This window comes from Hipposideros armiger, unplaced genomic scaffold (genome assembly GCF_001890085.2).
Source record: "Hipposideros armiger isolate ML-2016 unplaced genomic scaffold, ASM189008v1 scaffold_201, whole genome shotgun sequence".
NCBI classification, from domain to species: domain Eukaryota; kingdom Metazoa; phylum Chordata; class Mammalia; order Chiroptera; family Hipposideridae; genus Hipposideros; species Hipposideros armiger.
In genome coordinates, this window is record NW_017731551.1 from 2,054,975 (window position 1) to 2,071,385 (window position 16,411).

A 16,411-nucleotide genomic window follows, 5' to 3' on the forward strand; every position below is an offset into this window, starting at 1 on the left:
TCTGGGATATAGTTAAGTTTCTAGGATATGTTAAGGGCTTGGTATAGAAATGACTGTTAATAGCCTTTACCTTCCCTAAGATGTAATTTGTAAAGCAAATTCTATAGAAAAAAGAATATGAATATATATATATAAATAAAATTTGGGAAATGGAGAGAGAGAGAGTGTCCTTAGATAAATGTTTTGTGAAGTATGGTCCAAAGACGTACTTATACCAGAATCACCAAAATGTTTGTTAAAAAATGCAGATTATAGGCTTTACCCCCATAACTGAATCAAAACTAAGTGTGGGAGTGCTCCTGGATCCCAAGAATCTGCATTTTTAACAGGCAGTTCTAATGCTGACTGAAATTTGAGAAAAAACACTGCCCTGGATTGCTAACATCAGAGAAAAACATTGATACTTAGATAAGTGATGCATTCTTTTGACATTTTGCAGATTCCCAAAATAAAAGAAGATGATATTGAGATGAAGAAGCGGAAGCGGAAAGAGGAAGGGGAAAAGGAGAAGAAGCCAAGGAAAAAAGTACCCAAACAACTGGGGTATGTGAAATGTAACATAAGAGAATCAGTGTCATAGAATGACTAGCTCTTCTTTTGGGAGATATATTTCACATTAAATAATTCAGCTTAGCTGGGTCTAATTTAATACACTATTTCTAAATATCAATGACCTACTAACTTATATTTTAACACATTGAGGACGAGGCATTTAAATGTATAGATGCAAATCTGTGTCACTGGTCCACAATGTGTTAATATTTATTTATCAGTAAATAGAAGGCTTTGTTATCTTAATCGAGACATCAGATTTACAGATTGGTTCATTAAGTATTTTGCTTATTACAGCTTTTACCAACAAGAACTAGTTTGAAAAGGTAACAGCATTGAACAAATCATTTTAAACTTTTTGTACCAAAACTATGCTTAAGTGTCTGGGGATTGAGGGTTGACAGTCATCTATGTAAACAATTTATGGTTGTTTTAATCTAAAAAAAGTATTTTATGTAGCTATCCTTAACACTTGTGACTTTAGCTAATGATAGTGCCTCTGAAAACCAAGTAGAATATCTCAAAAACCTTAAATTATAAGAATAAAGCATTTGTACCATGCAGTCATAAAATTACCAATTGCCCCTGCCTCTAAGCCTTTTTTTTTAAAAACTAAGGTATAGAAACTTGAGAGCCTGGATATTCCTCCCCTCCCTAGCAGGGGAAACACATGTGCATTTGGAGCTGTCAGTACCCACAAGGTTGATGTAGGGAGGTGTTTATCCCCTCCTGAGTATGAGATTATAGTGACCCTTGAGTCATTGAGAAATTATTAAGAAGAACATACAGATTACTAAGGGTTGTTTTAAATGTTCATTATTTACAAGTAAGTGTCTTTGGAAACAAAAACTGTAAGTTATGGCTTTTATTGAATTTATCATTTTCTCAAACTTATAACATTCCACAAATATTTCTTGAATACCTATTGTATATGAGGCACTGTTCTGCTTTGGGTGTATAACAGTAGGAAAAACATGGGGCTACCCTCGAGGTGCTAATAATCTTTTAGGTTCTGTAGTGCACATAGAAGCACATAAGCCACAGAGTTTAGAAAAGATTTCATCTTTCTGATTGCCTCACACGGCTGTTATGGAAAGTGAAAAATGATCAGAAGGTAGGGTCTAGATAGACAACATGGTGATGAATGAAGGTTCGCAGATTGATAAGAGGATTTTATATTTCGTTGGCAGTTTGTAGCATCAGCCACCTGGGTTACAAGTTTGAAGGTGTACTATGTATGGGCTTCACCGGTTGTAAGGCAACTCTATTTTTTAGCAAAAGTACATTTCTTTATTTAGTTAATCCTTTAGGTGACTACTTTATAGATGTACTAAAGAATGTGAACACTCCAAAAAGAATAGTAAGTTAACTTTAGTATAATTGAATAAACCTGAACTGCATTCAGTTTTGTTTCTTTCTGTTGACTTTCTTTCTTTCACTTTCTTCTCTCAAATGTCCATGTACCTATTTACCTTTCATAAGTGACAATCTAGATAACGATGAAGATGCTATTTTAAAAGTATAATTTAATAAGAAATTTGCTCTCCCGCCTGTCAAAATGAATATTTTGATCATCGGTGCCTACTTATTTCCATAGGGCTTTGATGTTTAAAATCATACATAGCCTAACTGATTACTTTTTTCTTCACAGAGTTGTGGCTCTAAATTCACACAAGTCTGAAAAAAAGAAGAAACGTTATAAAGATTCTCTTTCTCTAGCTGCCATGATACGAGAATTTCAGAAAGAGAAGGAAGCATTAGATAAGGAGTCTAACCCGAAAGTCCCCGTCAAAGTCCCAGTGAACTTAATGACCACTGCTCTGAATAAACCCCCCTCCACTGCTGTTGCATTGGGAAGTGATGTCTCAGACTTAAACCTGAACAATGCTGACCCGGACCTCCCCATTTTTGTTAGCAATGAACGTGAACTGTTTCAGGAAGCTGAAAGTGCCCTAAAGATGCTAGATGATATCGACTTGGACAGATTTCTGGATGTTGCTTCTGATGGTAGCCCCCTCTCGGAGTCAGGGGGAGAGAATGGAAACACCACCCAGCCAACCTATGCCTCTCAGGTGATGCCCAAGGTGGTACCTACACTCCCAGAGGGTCTACCTGTCCTTCTTGAAAAGCGTATTGAAGACCTCCGTGTAGTAAGTGAAATAATGTTCCCTTTTTTTCTTTGCTGCACAGATATAACAATGTTTTTTAAGACAAAAATAACCATCGATCCCAACACTGACATGAACAACAAGCTTTTAATTTCCTTCTACTCCTTAGCTAAAACCTATGTACATAAGCATTTATTTTTTTGTTTATTATATTTATATTTACATATTTACTTAAGTATAGTTGGTATGTATTAGCTTCAGGTGTACAATACAGTGATTCAACATTTATATACTTATGAAGTGTTCATCACACTAAGTCTACTGTATAATCATGTCGCTGTGCAAAGTTATCACATTATTACTGACTGTGTTTGCCCTTCATCTTTTTTACCTGTCCCCCCACCTCCCTCCCCTCTGGAAACTATCAGTTTGATCTCTATTTCTGTGAGTCTGTTTTTGTTTTGTTTATTCATTTGTGGGTTTTGGGGGGTTTTTTAGACTCCACACATATGCATAAGTGAAACCATAGGATATTTTAGTCTGACTTGTTTCACTTAGCATAATACACTCTGTCCATCCATGTAGTCATAAATGTCAAGATTTCATTCTTTTTAACTGCTGAGTAATTGTGTATGTATGTGTGTGTATATATATTAATTCATGTATTAATGGATACCTGAGTTGCTTCCATGTCTTGGCTATTGTGACTAATGTTACAGCGATCATAGGTGTGCATTTATCTATATGGATTAATGTTTTGAATGTCTTCAGATAAATAACCAAAAGTGGAATCACTGGGTCATATGGTAGTTCTAATTTTAGTTTTTTCAGGAATCTCCATACTGTTTTCCATAGTGGTTGCACCAATTTACACTCCCAACAGTGCATGAAGGTTCCCTTTTTCCCCCTCCTCATCAACACTTGTTTGTTGACTTTTTGATAATAGCCATTCTGACAGGTGTGAGGTGGTATCTCATTGTGGTTTTAATTTGCATTTTCCTGATAATTAGTTATGTTGAGCATCTTTTCATATGTCTGTTGGCGATTTATATGTCTTCTTTGGAGAAGTGTCTGTTCTCTGTCCTTTCTTTGATTGGTTTATATTTTTGTTACATATTTTGGATATTAATCCCTTATCAGATATATCATTTGTAAATATATTTTTCCATTCAGTAGATTGTGTTTTCATTTTATTGATGGTATCCTATACTGTGCAAAAAAGCTTTTTTAATTAGATGAAGTCCCGTTTGTTTACCTTTTCTTTTGTTTTCCTTGCTGGAGAGGACATATCCAAAAACTTAATACTAGGACTAATGTCGAAGAGTTGACTTCCTATCTTTTCTTATAGGAGTTTTATGGTTTCAGTTCTAACATTTTACTCTAATCCATTTTGAATTTATTTTTGTATATGATGTAAGAAAGTGGTCCAGCTTCATTTTTTTTGCATGTATCTGTCCCATTTTCCCCACATCAGTTATTGAAAAGACTGTTATTCTTCCATTTTTATTGATGCCTCCTTTGTCATAGATTAATTGACCATGTACGTGAGCGTTTATTTCTGTTCCATTGATCTATCTTGTTTTGTGCCAGTTCTATACTGTTTTGATTATTCTAGCTTAATAATATAATTAGAAATCCGGGAGTGCAATAGCTCCAACGTTGTTTCTTAAGATTGCTTTGGCTGTTCATGGTCTTCTGTGGTTACATATAAATTTTAGGATTACTTTTTCTGGTTCTGAGAAGAATGTCATTGGTATTTTCATAGCAATTATATTGAACCTATAGATTGCTTTGGGTAGTAAGGACATTTTAACGATATTAACCCTTCCAATCCATGAACATGGTATATTCTTCCATTTATTTGTGTCCTCTTTAATTTCTTTTTCATTGTGTTGAAGTTTTCAGAGTACAGGTTTTTTACCTCCTTGGTTAAATTTATTCCTAGATATTCTTTTTGATGCAGTTGTGAATGGGATTGTGTTCTTAACTTCTCCTTCTGATCCTTTATTATTAGTGTATAGAAATGTGACAGATTTTTATTAATTTTGTAACCTGCTACTTTACTGGATTCATTTATTCTAATAATTTTTTGGTGGAGTATTTAGGGTTTTCTGTAGATAGTATCATGCTATCTACATACAGTGATAGTGCTTTTTTCTTTCCAATTTGGATGACTTTTGTATCTTTTTCTTGTCTGATTTCTGTGGCTAGGACTTTCAATACTATGTTGAATAAAGTGGTGAGAGTGGGCATCCTTATCTTGTGCCTGATTGTAGAGGAAAAGCTTCCAGCTTTTCACCATTATGTTGTTAGCTGTGAGTTTGTCATATATAGCTTTTATTATGTTGAGGTAAGTTCCCTCTATACCTACATTTTTTAGAGTGTTTGTCATAAATGGATGTTGAATTTTGTCAAATGCTTTTTCTGCATCTATTGAGATGATCACATGAGTTTTATCCTTGGTTTTGTTGCTGTGGTGTATCATGTTAATTGATTTGCAGATATTGAACCTTCCTTACATCCCTGGGATGAATCCACTTGATCATGGTGTATAATCTTTTCAATATATTGTTGAATTCGGTTTACTAGTATTTTGTTGAGAATTATATGTTCCTTATGAATATTGGCCTGTAATTTTCTTTCTTCTAGGGTCTTTGTCTAGTTTTGGTATTAGGGTAATGGTAGCCTTTTAGAATGAGTTCAGAGGTGTTCCTCTTCAATTTTTTGGAATACTTGGAAATGGATAGGTATTATTTTTTCTTTAAATGTTTGGTAGAATTTATCTATGAAACTGTCTGCTCCTGGACTTTTATTTGTTGTGAGGTTTTCTTTTATTTATTTTTTCTTTCTTTCTTTTCTTTCTTTCTTACAACTTCCATGTTGTTGCTAGTAATCAGTCTATTCAGATTCACTGTTTCTTCCTGGTTCAGTCTTAAAAGGTTGTATGTTTATAGAAATCTATCCATTTCCCATAGGTTGTCCTATTTGTTGGTATATAAGTCTTCATGGTATTCTTAAATGATTCTTTGTATTGCTGTGGTGTCAGTTGTAACCTCGCCTTTTTCATTTCTGATTTATTTTATTTGGGCTCGCTCTCTTTTTTTTCTTTTCTTTTTTTTTATGAATTTGGCTAAAGTTTTGTTATTTTTGTTTATTCTTTCAAAGAAGCGGCTCTTGCTTTCATTGACCTTTTCTGTTGTTTTTTTAGACTCAATTTTATTCATTTCTGCTCTGATCTTCATTATTTCCTTTCTTCTACTTTGGGTTTTATTTGTTCATCTTTTTCTGGTTCCTTTAGGTGTAAAGTTAAGTTGTTTATTTTGGATGGTTCTTGAGGTAGGCCTATATAGCTTTGAACTTCGCCTTAGAACTGCTTTTGCTGCCTCCCATAAATTTTTGGGAGCTGTATTTTCATTTGTCTCAAACTATTTCCGAATTTCCTCTTTAATCCATTTGTTGTTTAGTAGCATGTTGTTTAGTCTCACATGTTTATTTTTTTTCAATTTTGTTCTCATAGTTGATTTCTAGTTTCATATCATTGTGTCATAAAAAATGCTTAATATGATTTCAGTCTTCTTGAATTGACTGAAACTTGTTTTGTTGCCTAATATGTGATTAAGTCTTGGAGATCACATGTTCCATGTTCACTTGAAAAAATGTGTACTCTGCGGTTTTTGGATTAAAAGTTCTATAAATGTCTGTTAATTCAATCTTGTATAATATGACATTAAGTTCATTATTTCCTTATTAATTTTCTGTCTCGATGATCGCCCAGTGATATTAGGGGTTGTTAAAGTCCCCTACTATTATTCTATTGCTGTTAATTTCTTCCTTTAGGTTCATTATTATTTGCTTTATTGCTTGGATTGACCCGTTTCTCTTTAGGTAATGTCCTCATCTCTTTTTACATCTCTAGTTCCAAGTCTGTTTTGTCTGATATAAGTATTGCTACTCCAGCTTTCTTTTCATTTCTATTTGCATGCAACATCTTTTTCCATCCCTTTATTTTAGTCTGTGTCTTTCGATGTGAAGTGAGTCTCTTGTAGGCAGCATATATTGGGTCATTGGGAAAGTCATGATGCATTTTTGCATTGAAAAACATAGAAAAATACATCATGACTTTCCCTACGACCCAATAGATGACTCGTGTTTTATAATCCATTCAGCCACTCAGTCTTTTGAGTGGACCATTTAATCCATTTACATTTAAAAATAATTATTAACAGGTATTTACTTATTGGCATTTGGTTAATTGTTTTTTGGTTGTTTTCTAGTTCTTTTCTGTTCCTTCTTCACCATCTCTTTGCATTTGGTTTGCTAGGGTTTATTTTACTGTTTTGTTTGGGTCCATACCTACCTACCTACCTCTCTCTCTCTCTCTCTCTCTCTCTCTCTCTCTCTCTCTCTCATATTTTGGGTAATTGTTTTGGTTTGTGGTTACTGTGAGAATCATATATATCCATCTATATCTATAGTAGTCTTATTTTAAGCAGTTTACGTTTAAACACATTCTGAAAGCACTACACTTTCACTCCGCCCTCCACACTTAGTGTTTTTGATGTTATATATATATTTTTTGTTTTGTGTATCTCTTGATTATTTATTATAGTATGGTTAATTTTGTTACTTTTGTCTTTTAACCTTCATACTAAGTTTTTAAGTGGCTGATCGATCCACTGTGGTAATTCTATATTTGCCTTTACCTGTGAGATTTTTTTTTTCCTTCATTATTTCTGGTTATGGCCTTTTCTACATAAAGAAGATCCTTTAACATTTCTTGTAAAGCTGGTTTAGTGGTGATTAACTCTTAATTTTTGCTTGTCTGGGAACATATTGGGTTACTGGAAAAGTCATGACATATTTTTTCTATGTTTTTCGTTGCAAAAATGCATCATGATTTTTCTGACAACCCAATATTTATCTTTCCTTCAATTCTGAATGATAACCTTGCCAGGTATAATATTCTAGGTTGTAGGTGCCTTTCTTTCAGCACTGTAAATATATCTTGCTCCTCTCTTCTAGACTATAAAATTTCTGCTGAGAAATCAACTGATAGCGTAGACCTTTGCATTTAAATAGAAATAGAATTTATTATATATATAATTATAACATGGGTGCAGTTGATTGTATTATTATTTCACTTTGCTATATAAATACCTTTCTGCATAGTTTTCATAAATACAGTATTTATTGGCTTACATAATCATGTAAAGAAACTAGAGAGAAGGTAGGAACAGGCAGTAACATTGCAGAAATGTAACTGATTGATTTTACCAGCTAATCAGCAGCTTTGGTAAATTACTAGGACAAACTTAACAGTTGTGGTTTTAGCATGTCACATCTCTCTCCAGATCAACTTGGATTCATAGTCTTCTTCTATTTAAGTAGTAGAAGATAAATATCATCACATTTTTTCATTTAATCTCAGGGAAATATTATTTTTACTTAAAATGGGCCAAACCTAGCTTAAAATACTCTTTTTGTTTACTTTAGTGTGTTTATCTAAACTCATGCCATATTTTAGTCCTCTTTTTTTTATTATTATAAAAGTAAAATATACAATACAGCATGTATTTCCAAAAAAATGTATTTAATACTTAGGGAAAGATTTCCAATTATCTGATAATCCCCACCCCCAGCAGAGATGACCACTATTAAACTACTGTTTATTTTTCTGGATTATAATCGATGTGTTTCCAAATGTTATATTATTATTAAAAGTAATTGTTAATGGGATTGTAATGTACAGACTATTCTACAACTTGCTTCTTTCTCCTAGGATTACAGTAATCCATTTAAATCACATTTTAACATTTATTAATCATCTCTTGTATTTCTCTTAACTTTCTGAATTTTAAATATCTGATTAGGGGAGTGCAGGACTTCTAATTTTTCCAACAACTGGTCTTGGGATTTTAATTCTCAATTCTATTTTCTGTGTTTGGTTCTCTAGTGTTTCTTCTGAGGTCTCGACTTATTAATTAGTTCCCCTGTATTTTTAGTTATGTTATTGTGCTTCATTAGTCCAGGACTTAGAGAAGTGTGTTAAAGTATCTCGTTGCCAGTGTTTCTTAGGTTATAACTTGTGTTTACCATAGTTTTTGCTTTGTTTGTTTCCAAGCTGTGTTGTTTGGCTGTTAAAATGCTTGATGGCTAGATCTTTGTTTTGATGGTTATAATTTGAAGGTGACCCTTTTTATGCTATTAATGCATTTTATCTTGAATTCAATTTTGTGTGATTGTACTGTAGACTCTTCTCTCTTTATTTTTGCATGGTATAGCCTTTCTCATCATTTACTTTCAACCTTTTTGAGTTCCTTTATTTTCGCTCTTTTTCTTATAGATAGCATATAAATGGAAATTGGTTTATTGATCATCTGAGTCTTTTTTTCTTTTAGCAAATGATTTTGTTTTACAGTTGTTATAAGGATATAATTGAACTTTATTCTGTCATTTTTAATATCCTGTTTTATTGCTCCCTCTCTCTCTTTTGTGTCCATTCATTTGCTATTTTCTGCTCTTATTTTTTGAAAAGTATACAATCTATAGTTTTGTTAATCGAGTAGATTTTTTTTATGTAATCTTATTAACCACTCCAAGAATGAAGTATAGGTAGTGTTCCCTTTTCACAGTTAAGCAACTTAAGTTAAATAGCTTGGTCAAGTCCACACAGCTAGTCAGCCCAAACTTAAACACAAGGCTCACCTGACTCTGAAGTGTATGCTTTTTGTTATCCCCATGTTGCCCCTACCCTAAAATCTTTCAAGGTTTAAAAAGTGCTAGTGATGTGATGCTGGTGTTTCAAGATGTAATTAATAATGATAGCTGTTGTTTATTTAGCTAAAATCTATACCGTGTATTGAGTGCAGTGTTACTGTGTCCCACACTTCACAAAGCACCATTTGCCATTCAGGAGACAGTGCCCTGGCTTGGTTTAGCATACTTTCCATACTCTATAGGCTAACCCTCCAACAATATGTGAGGTAGGTAGTGTTCTTCCATTTAATAGGTGAGGGAACTGAGGGTCAGAAGGTTAACAGATTTGCCCAAAGCCGCATAACTTTTAAGTGGCTGAGCCATGAATCAAAATAAGATTAAAGGCAGGACCACCGAGCCCCATAGCTTGCACTTTGTAGTGTTATATGCCCTTCCTTCTCATTTAATAAACAAAATTGGTTAGTAATGAGTGTGTTTCAATCTTGTAAACTCTGTCATATCTCATATACCAAAAACTATCATCTGTATAGTAGCCATGCCAGGATTAATATTACTGCTTAGTAGGAAATTATCAATAAGAAGATTCATTTCACTTATTGATATCTATGAATTTTCCGTATTTTTTCTTTGAAATTTTCCTTCAGGAGATGAGAATTCATCCTTGTCTAAAATGCTCATGTTTGATAAGGAGTTGCTTCTTGTTGTTCTGTCCTCACTTTGTGACATTCTTCCACTGTTCAACCTGTTGACTTTGTTTTAATTCTATTTCTTGAAGTTTAGTTTTCATTCTTGCTTTCTTCCTATATTTCTGCCCCCTACACATACCCAGGCTTTATCCTTTCTAACAAGTTCTGAGGCACATCTCATAAAATTTCCTCATCTATTCATAGCATGTAAAATTTTCAAATAACTTGGTAGATTAACAGAGTCAATATATGGCTTGCTCAGATTATTGGATCAGGCCTCTTTCATTTTTATATCTGGTGGATCTTAAGATAAACCATCTTTTGTGATTTCCCCTGTAAAATTTGCTTATGGTAGAGTGTGTTCGTTTGTACACACTTTGTTTTCGGTGAGCTGACAATTATTTTTTGTTTTACTCTTCTGTAAGAAGGAACAACTATTTTTCCCCCAGGAGAATCAAAAGACCAAAAGTATCTTGGTTTGTACACCCCTTATTTCTGGTCAGTTGGAAAATATTATCCTTAAGCTCATTGAATTGATTTTTGTGTACCTGTTGATAATAACCCGGGCTAATTTTTTCATTGTTAGTATGTGATTAGGTAGAGCCCAGATTGGCTGCAGTAAGCTGCGTGTCTTGTACAAGGTGTGAGTGATGCACAATTGAAGTCAGAAAGCTTCTGGTCTGCGTCCTGGGCCCACCCATCACTTACCAGCAGTGTGGTTTTAGGGCATATCATGAAACCTCTGTAAGATTTAGGTTTCTTGTTTGTAAAATGGGGGTTATAATACCAATGTCATCGGCTGTTTTGAGTATTGAACGTGGTAATGTGTATAAAATATAGCATATCAGACATATTGTAGACAATAGCGTCTGTAGAAAGTGAGACATCTGCTTTCTGTTACCGTGGAGATCACAGCAACAGTTAATAAACAAACCTTCAGATAGTGCAAATACACAAGACACCCACAGCACTAAAAAGTCTTGTATGTATAATTTTGTGAATTTAGGAAGATTGAGAAAAATTAAATACAAGCATAATGGAAAATAATTGAATGTATGCTAAATTGTTATAGCATTCTTTAATTGCCTACTTTAAATGCCAGGTATTAAGAGGATAAAAAGTGAGGTAAATCATAGTCCCATGCTCAGGGAGCTTATTCTTTACTAAGTAGATATGGAAACAAATAATGTGTGTATTGAGAGTTATATTGCCAATCTTATGTTTCTCTAGGCTGCCAAACTTTTTGATGAAGAAGGAAGGAAAAAATTCTTTACACAGGATATGAATAATATTCTTCTGGAGTAAGTAATTTTCTTCTTTGATTCAAAAACACCTTAAAAATTATTTAAGCCTTAAGAATTCATTTAAAAGTACAATAGACTTTCGAGATACAAATACTTGAGTGGTTGGCTAGTCTCATGCATCAGTGCTTCCTTTTCAGCCCCCCAGTGTGTGTGATGCCACTGCAGGAAGCCCTTAGGATAATCAGAGCTTCCAGTATTATAAGTGCCAGAGACAAAGACCACTGTATAGGTTGAATAGTATTTCAGATTGAAACGTACTTTTTGTCAGGTTGTGTGAAAATGTCCTTCTGGGATAATTCTGGGTGTTTATATTAAATTTGGTGTAACTTTCTATCTGCTTTTCGGATTTGGGAAAAATAATTCCATTGATGTGTAGTGAAGTTAATTATGATACATACAAACATTTATAGCCACATAGAAAGTATGTTTAGTGAAGAAATCATGATGGTGTCCAATGCGGAAAAGACAGAAGTTAAACTAGGAAGGAGAGGGTAAACACTCATATGTAATATAGATTGTATTTAAATTAGTGATAATTTTAACTCTTATTTAAGAGTTTGATACTAATGAAGTTGCAGATTCTACGATTGTGGTCTGGTAAGATGTACTTATAAATATATTGGCCTATAAATTTTGTCCATTGGTTACAGAAATTGAGTATATAATTGGCTGCAGGCAGAACTGGGCCAAAAAGAAGTGATCCTGGGGAAAGCAGCAAGTTTTACTCCTCTCTGAGGAGTAAAAATAATGGTGGTTCAGTAGCAGCATATAGAAAGAAACAGGAAAGCAATGTTTCTAATACTATGATTTCTGTCTTTTCTATATACATAATGGAGACAGTTTCTCATGAGATATAAAGGACAGATTGGTTTGTTTGGTTCTGGTAACTGTTTTAATTAATTGCAGTCTCTCATTATCCTGGAGTACTAAAATTATGTTGTTGATGCCCATGGACTCATGAAACACTAACGTATTGGGTTGTTGGAAAAGTCATGACGTATTTTTTCTATGTTTTCCGTTGCAAAAACGCGTCATGACTTTTCCGACAACCCGATAGTATGCTGCTACTATGGTGAATTCCTTGTTTTCATTCTTCTTTATCTTAGCCAGGGATATTCAGATTGATCTGTCTGCCTGAAAGCAAGGCAAATAAATGCTTCCTGTCTGCACCAGCTCCTTTTACCTATGTCCCTTAAAACCCCAGATTCAATAAACAGTATAACCATTACTCATCAGCCCTGTCCCAGATTCCATAATCAGGGATCTGACTAGCTCTTCTTTTTCTTTCCACTTGAAAGCCCTAAGTTTACTAGATCAGGTCTTTTTCCTGAGACTGAGACAGTTCTTTTTTATTTTACTCTTCTGTAAGAGGGAACAACTATATTTCCCCTGGGAGAATCAAAAGGCCATCCTTGAAACATAACATCTCAAATAAGCAGAATATCAGCATTCCATTAACAGGCTTGTCTGTTAATTCCTGCCATGTCTATCTTAAATCCTCTAGTTTTTTGGAGCCCATTTACTTTTTATTTCACACAGAGTGTACCTCCAATTCCACAAGCCCTGGTGTGCAGTTGAATTTTTTCCCTTTTAGTCACTTTCTTATGCCCCAGCTTCTTTTTCCATTTTCTAAAACAAACTTCCCTTATTGCTTTGGACTGAGCTCATCTTCAAAGGGCATATGGTACATGATTATTTGGGGTAGTTATTCCCATGAAGTTATCCAGGTGTGTCTTGGCTCTGTCTCATCAGTGCTTCCTTATGCTGGGGAGAAAAAGAGACGAGCGTGCTGGAATAGGGAACCTTTTTACTTTTTGCCTAATTGAATTTGATGCGGATCAAAACATGCTGGCTTGATCTCCTCCCCTATTTCCTCCTTTACCTCGAATAGACTTTGCTAATAAAATCCTGACACTCTTTGCCTATGCTTCCAATTCAACCTGACAGCTCTGCTCAACAAATGCTCTAGGCAGGTACTACCAATCCTACTAGACACTCGTAATGTCACCTGTCTGCCATCTCATCGTTACAGGCTCCTGTAAGGAGCTCATGAGTGTCTAGTAACTTTTGAATCTCAATATAAATGGGCTTATCAATTAGTCTCTCTCTCTCTCTCTCTCTCTCTATCTCTCTATCTCTCTCTCTCTCTCTCTCTTTCTCTTTCTCTTTCTCTCTCCCCCTCTCCCTCGCTCCCTCACTCCCTCTCTCTCTCTGAAATAAAGGAAAGTTAACAGAGTGAAAGGATTAATTCTAAGCTACAGCTTTTCCTTATTCTCTTGAGAGGCTGGAAAAATCTCAAACAATTTTGCAACCACATTTCTAACCTGTTCTACACCAAGCCTTTAGGGAACCCTAGAACCAGCCCCCTTGAATAAAGTTGTTGTTCAGAGATAAGAGGGACGAACACAGCTCTTATCTGTTATCAGTTAACACATCAATAGAGTTTTGAACACTTGCTGTGAGATAAGAGCTTTTGGAGATTTTGATTTTGGGTTATTGCTCTCTAAGTCTTTCATCAGTTAGTGATTTTTGATGATTGTGTTATTTGGACAATATTGATAGGATTTCTGGAATAGTTGAGTAAAAATTCAAGAAATTTGGTAGATTCCAGAATTCATTTGGACTTAAGAGCTTTTCTTTTAGTAGTGTTTTACACTGATTGAATAAGAAAAATATTTTGTTTTTTAAAAAGAGGGAGTTGATGGGATAGGAAGGTATGTCATATATCTTCCATATGAGAAAATTACTGTTTCTAGAATCCTGTGTGAAAATACCATAGTAGTTATTACTGAATATTCTTGAGCGGGAGTCTTATTTACCAAGGTGGCCCTTGCTTCAGGTACGGATTCCCATGTTCATTTCTCTGAAGCTTCTCCAGAGACAAATGAGAGCCTTGTATAGACAGGGATATAAAACTGAGTTTCTAGCCTATTTACTCAACAAAACCCATGTTTGTTCTCTCATGCATTAACAGCAGATGGTCCCAGTATGTTTTCATCCGTTTAGAGCCTTTAGTCATGTCATGCTCATAATTTACTATCAGAGATTTGCGTCCCATTTATAGTAACTTCCATGCATGAAAATCTGCTTTTGGGTGGATTTCACTTAAAGAAGGAAAAGGAGCCTGATGGAAGGAAGGGGGCAGGGCTCAGGAAAGTTCACCACTTCAGGAGAACCTTTATTTCTCTGTGAAATAAATGTGAAAATATCTGAAATTCACCCTTTGATTGTCATGTGTTTGCAGTTGTCCCCAGATACTTCTTAAACCTTAGAAGATTAGAATTCTTAAAAAAAAAAATTAGAGGAGATGCGTGCTTAAAATAGTCATGCGCTGCTTAACGATGGGGACATGTTCTGAGAAATGTATTGTTAAGCAATTTCATCATTGTGCAAATGTCACAGAGTGCCCTTACACACACCTGGATGGTAGCCTACTACACATCTAGGCTGTTTGATACAACCTGTTGCTCCTAGGCCTGTACAGCATGTTACTGTACTGAATACTGTACTGAATAGGCAATTGTAACACAATAGTAAATATATATCTAAACATAGAAAGGGTACAGTAAAACATGAGTTCTAAAAGATAAAAAATGGTACAGCTGTATAGGGCACTTACCATGCATGGAGCTGGCAGGACTGGAAGTCGCTCTGGGTGAGTCAGTGAGTGAGAGGGGAGTGAATGTGAAGGCCCAGGATGTTACTGTCACTACTGTAGACTTGATAAACACTGTACACTTAGGCTACAATAAAATGATAAAACAACACAAGATTAAATCAAACACAAGAGAAAATGATGCAATCCAGAGACAAGGTAAACACAAGATGTATGAGGCTGCCACCAGTGTAGCACAGCATGCTGTTTTGTAGCAAACTTTTTTTTTATAAGTAGAGTAACAAAATAAAATGTAAAAAGTATGATATAGAAAATACAAAAACCAGTAACCGTTTATTATTATCAAGTATTATGTAGTGTACATAATTTTGTTACACTTTTATACAACTGGCAGCTCAGTAGGCTTTTTGACTTCAGCATCACTGCATGCACAGAGTAGTGTGATGGACAGTACAGTGGCTGTGACATCACTAAGCAACAGGAAGCTTGCAGCTCCGTTATAACCTCATGGGACCACTGTCATCTGTGCGGTCTGTCATTGACCAAAATGTCATTATGTGGCACATAACTGTATAATCCTCTCAGATAGGAATTGTATATATTTGTGACAAGCCAATACAGTAAATAACCTCTAGGGTTAATACATTTCTCTAATTTTTACCTAATATTATTGGCTTAGGAACAGGGAGTCAGCTCTTCCTGTTACAGAGTTACCACCTCTTTGGAAACCACTGATTTTTATAAGTAGGTCATTGAGTCAATCTATCCTTCCTTGGAATCTCTTATTACTTGGAATTGCTATTCTATTTTCAGCCTCATCTAACCTTTAATAGTGGGGCAAGCCTAGAAAGCCTCCCACCCAGAGTCTAGACTTTTAATGGAGATCTAACCACATGCTGTTATTCTACCAAGTGTTTATACACAGATTGTTTTCCATATGAACCTCTGCATTTGACCCTCTGGTCCTTACAGGTTTTAAACTTCCCATTTTTAAAATTGTATTTGGCTTCTCTAGTAACAAGAGTTTTCTATTGCCAGTTCTGAGGAACATAGGTATCCAATCCACATTTCATTGTTCCTGAAATTGCAATATTATCTTAGGAACAATGGATACATTTGATAGGGCAGGGTTTCTTTCCTTCCCCAAAAGTGGTTATTTGAGTCTTTGGATGCATCTTACACTTGTGAAAAGTATTTATTAAGTCTATCTGGTCTGGCTGCACCTTCTCTTTAATAGAATGTGAAGATTTGGACATAGTTTGTTGCCAAGAGCCCCAGTTTGGTCTTGGCCTTCAACTTAACATCTGTTCTCATCTATCTACAGCAGCAGCTGCCAGATGCAATATCTTCTATCCTGGAAGAAACCTCAATTATTTATTCGTAGGCTTGTCCTGCTGAGAATATGATGGCTTTTCCTTTTATTTTATT

At 34.9% G+C, this 16,411-nt stretch overlaps 1 protein-coding gene across 1 annotated transcript in view; it reads left to right on the forward strand.

Moving 5' to 3' along the window:
• UBN2 (ubinuclein 2) overlaps positions 1-16,411 on the forward strand; it is an 85,052-nt gene that overhangs the window by 22,346 nt on the left and 46,295 nt on the right. The window contains exons 5-7 of the mRNA XM_019653243.1: positions 440-543; positions 2,204-2,702; positions 11,294-11,364. Of these exons, the coding sequence (XP_019508788.1) occupies positions 440-543; positions 2,204-2,702; positions 11,294-11,364 (674 nt within the window). The remainder of the gene's footprint in view (positions 1-439; positions 544-2,203; positions 2,703-11,293; positions 11,365-16,411) is intronic.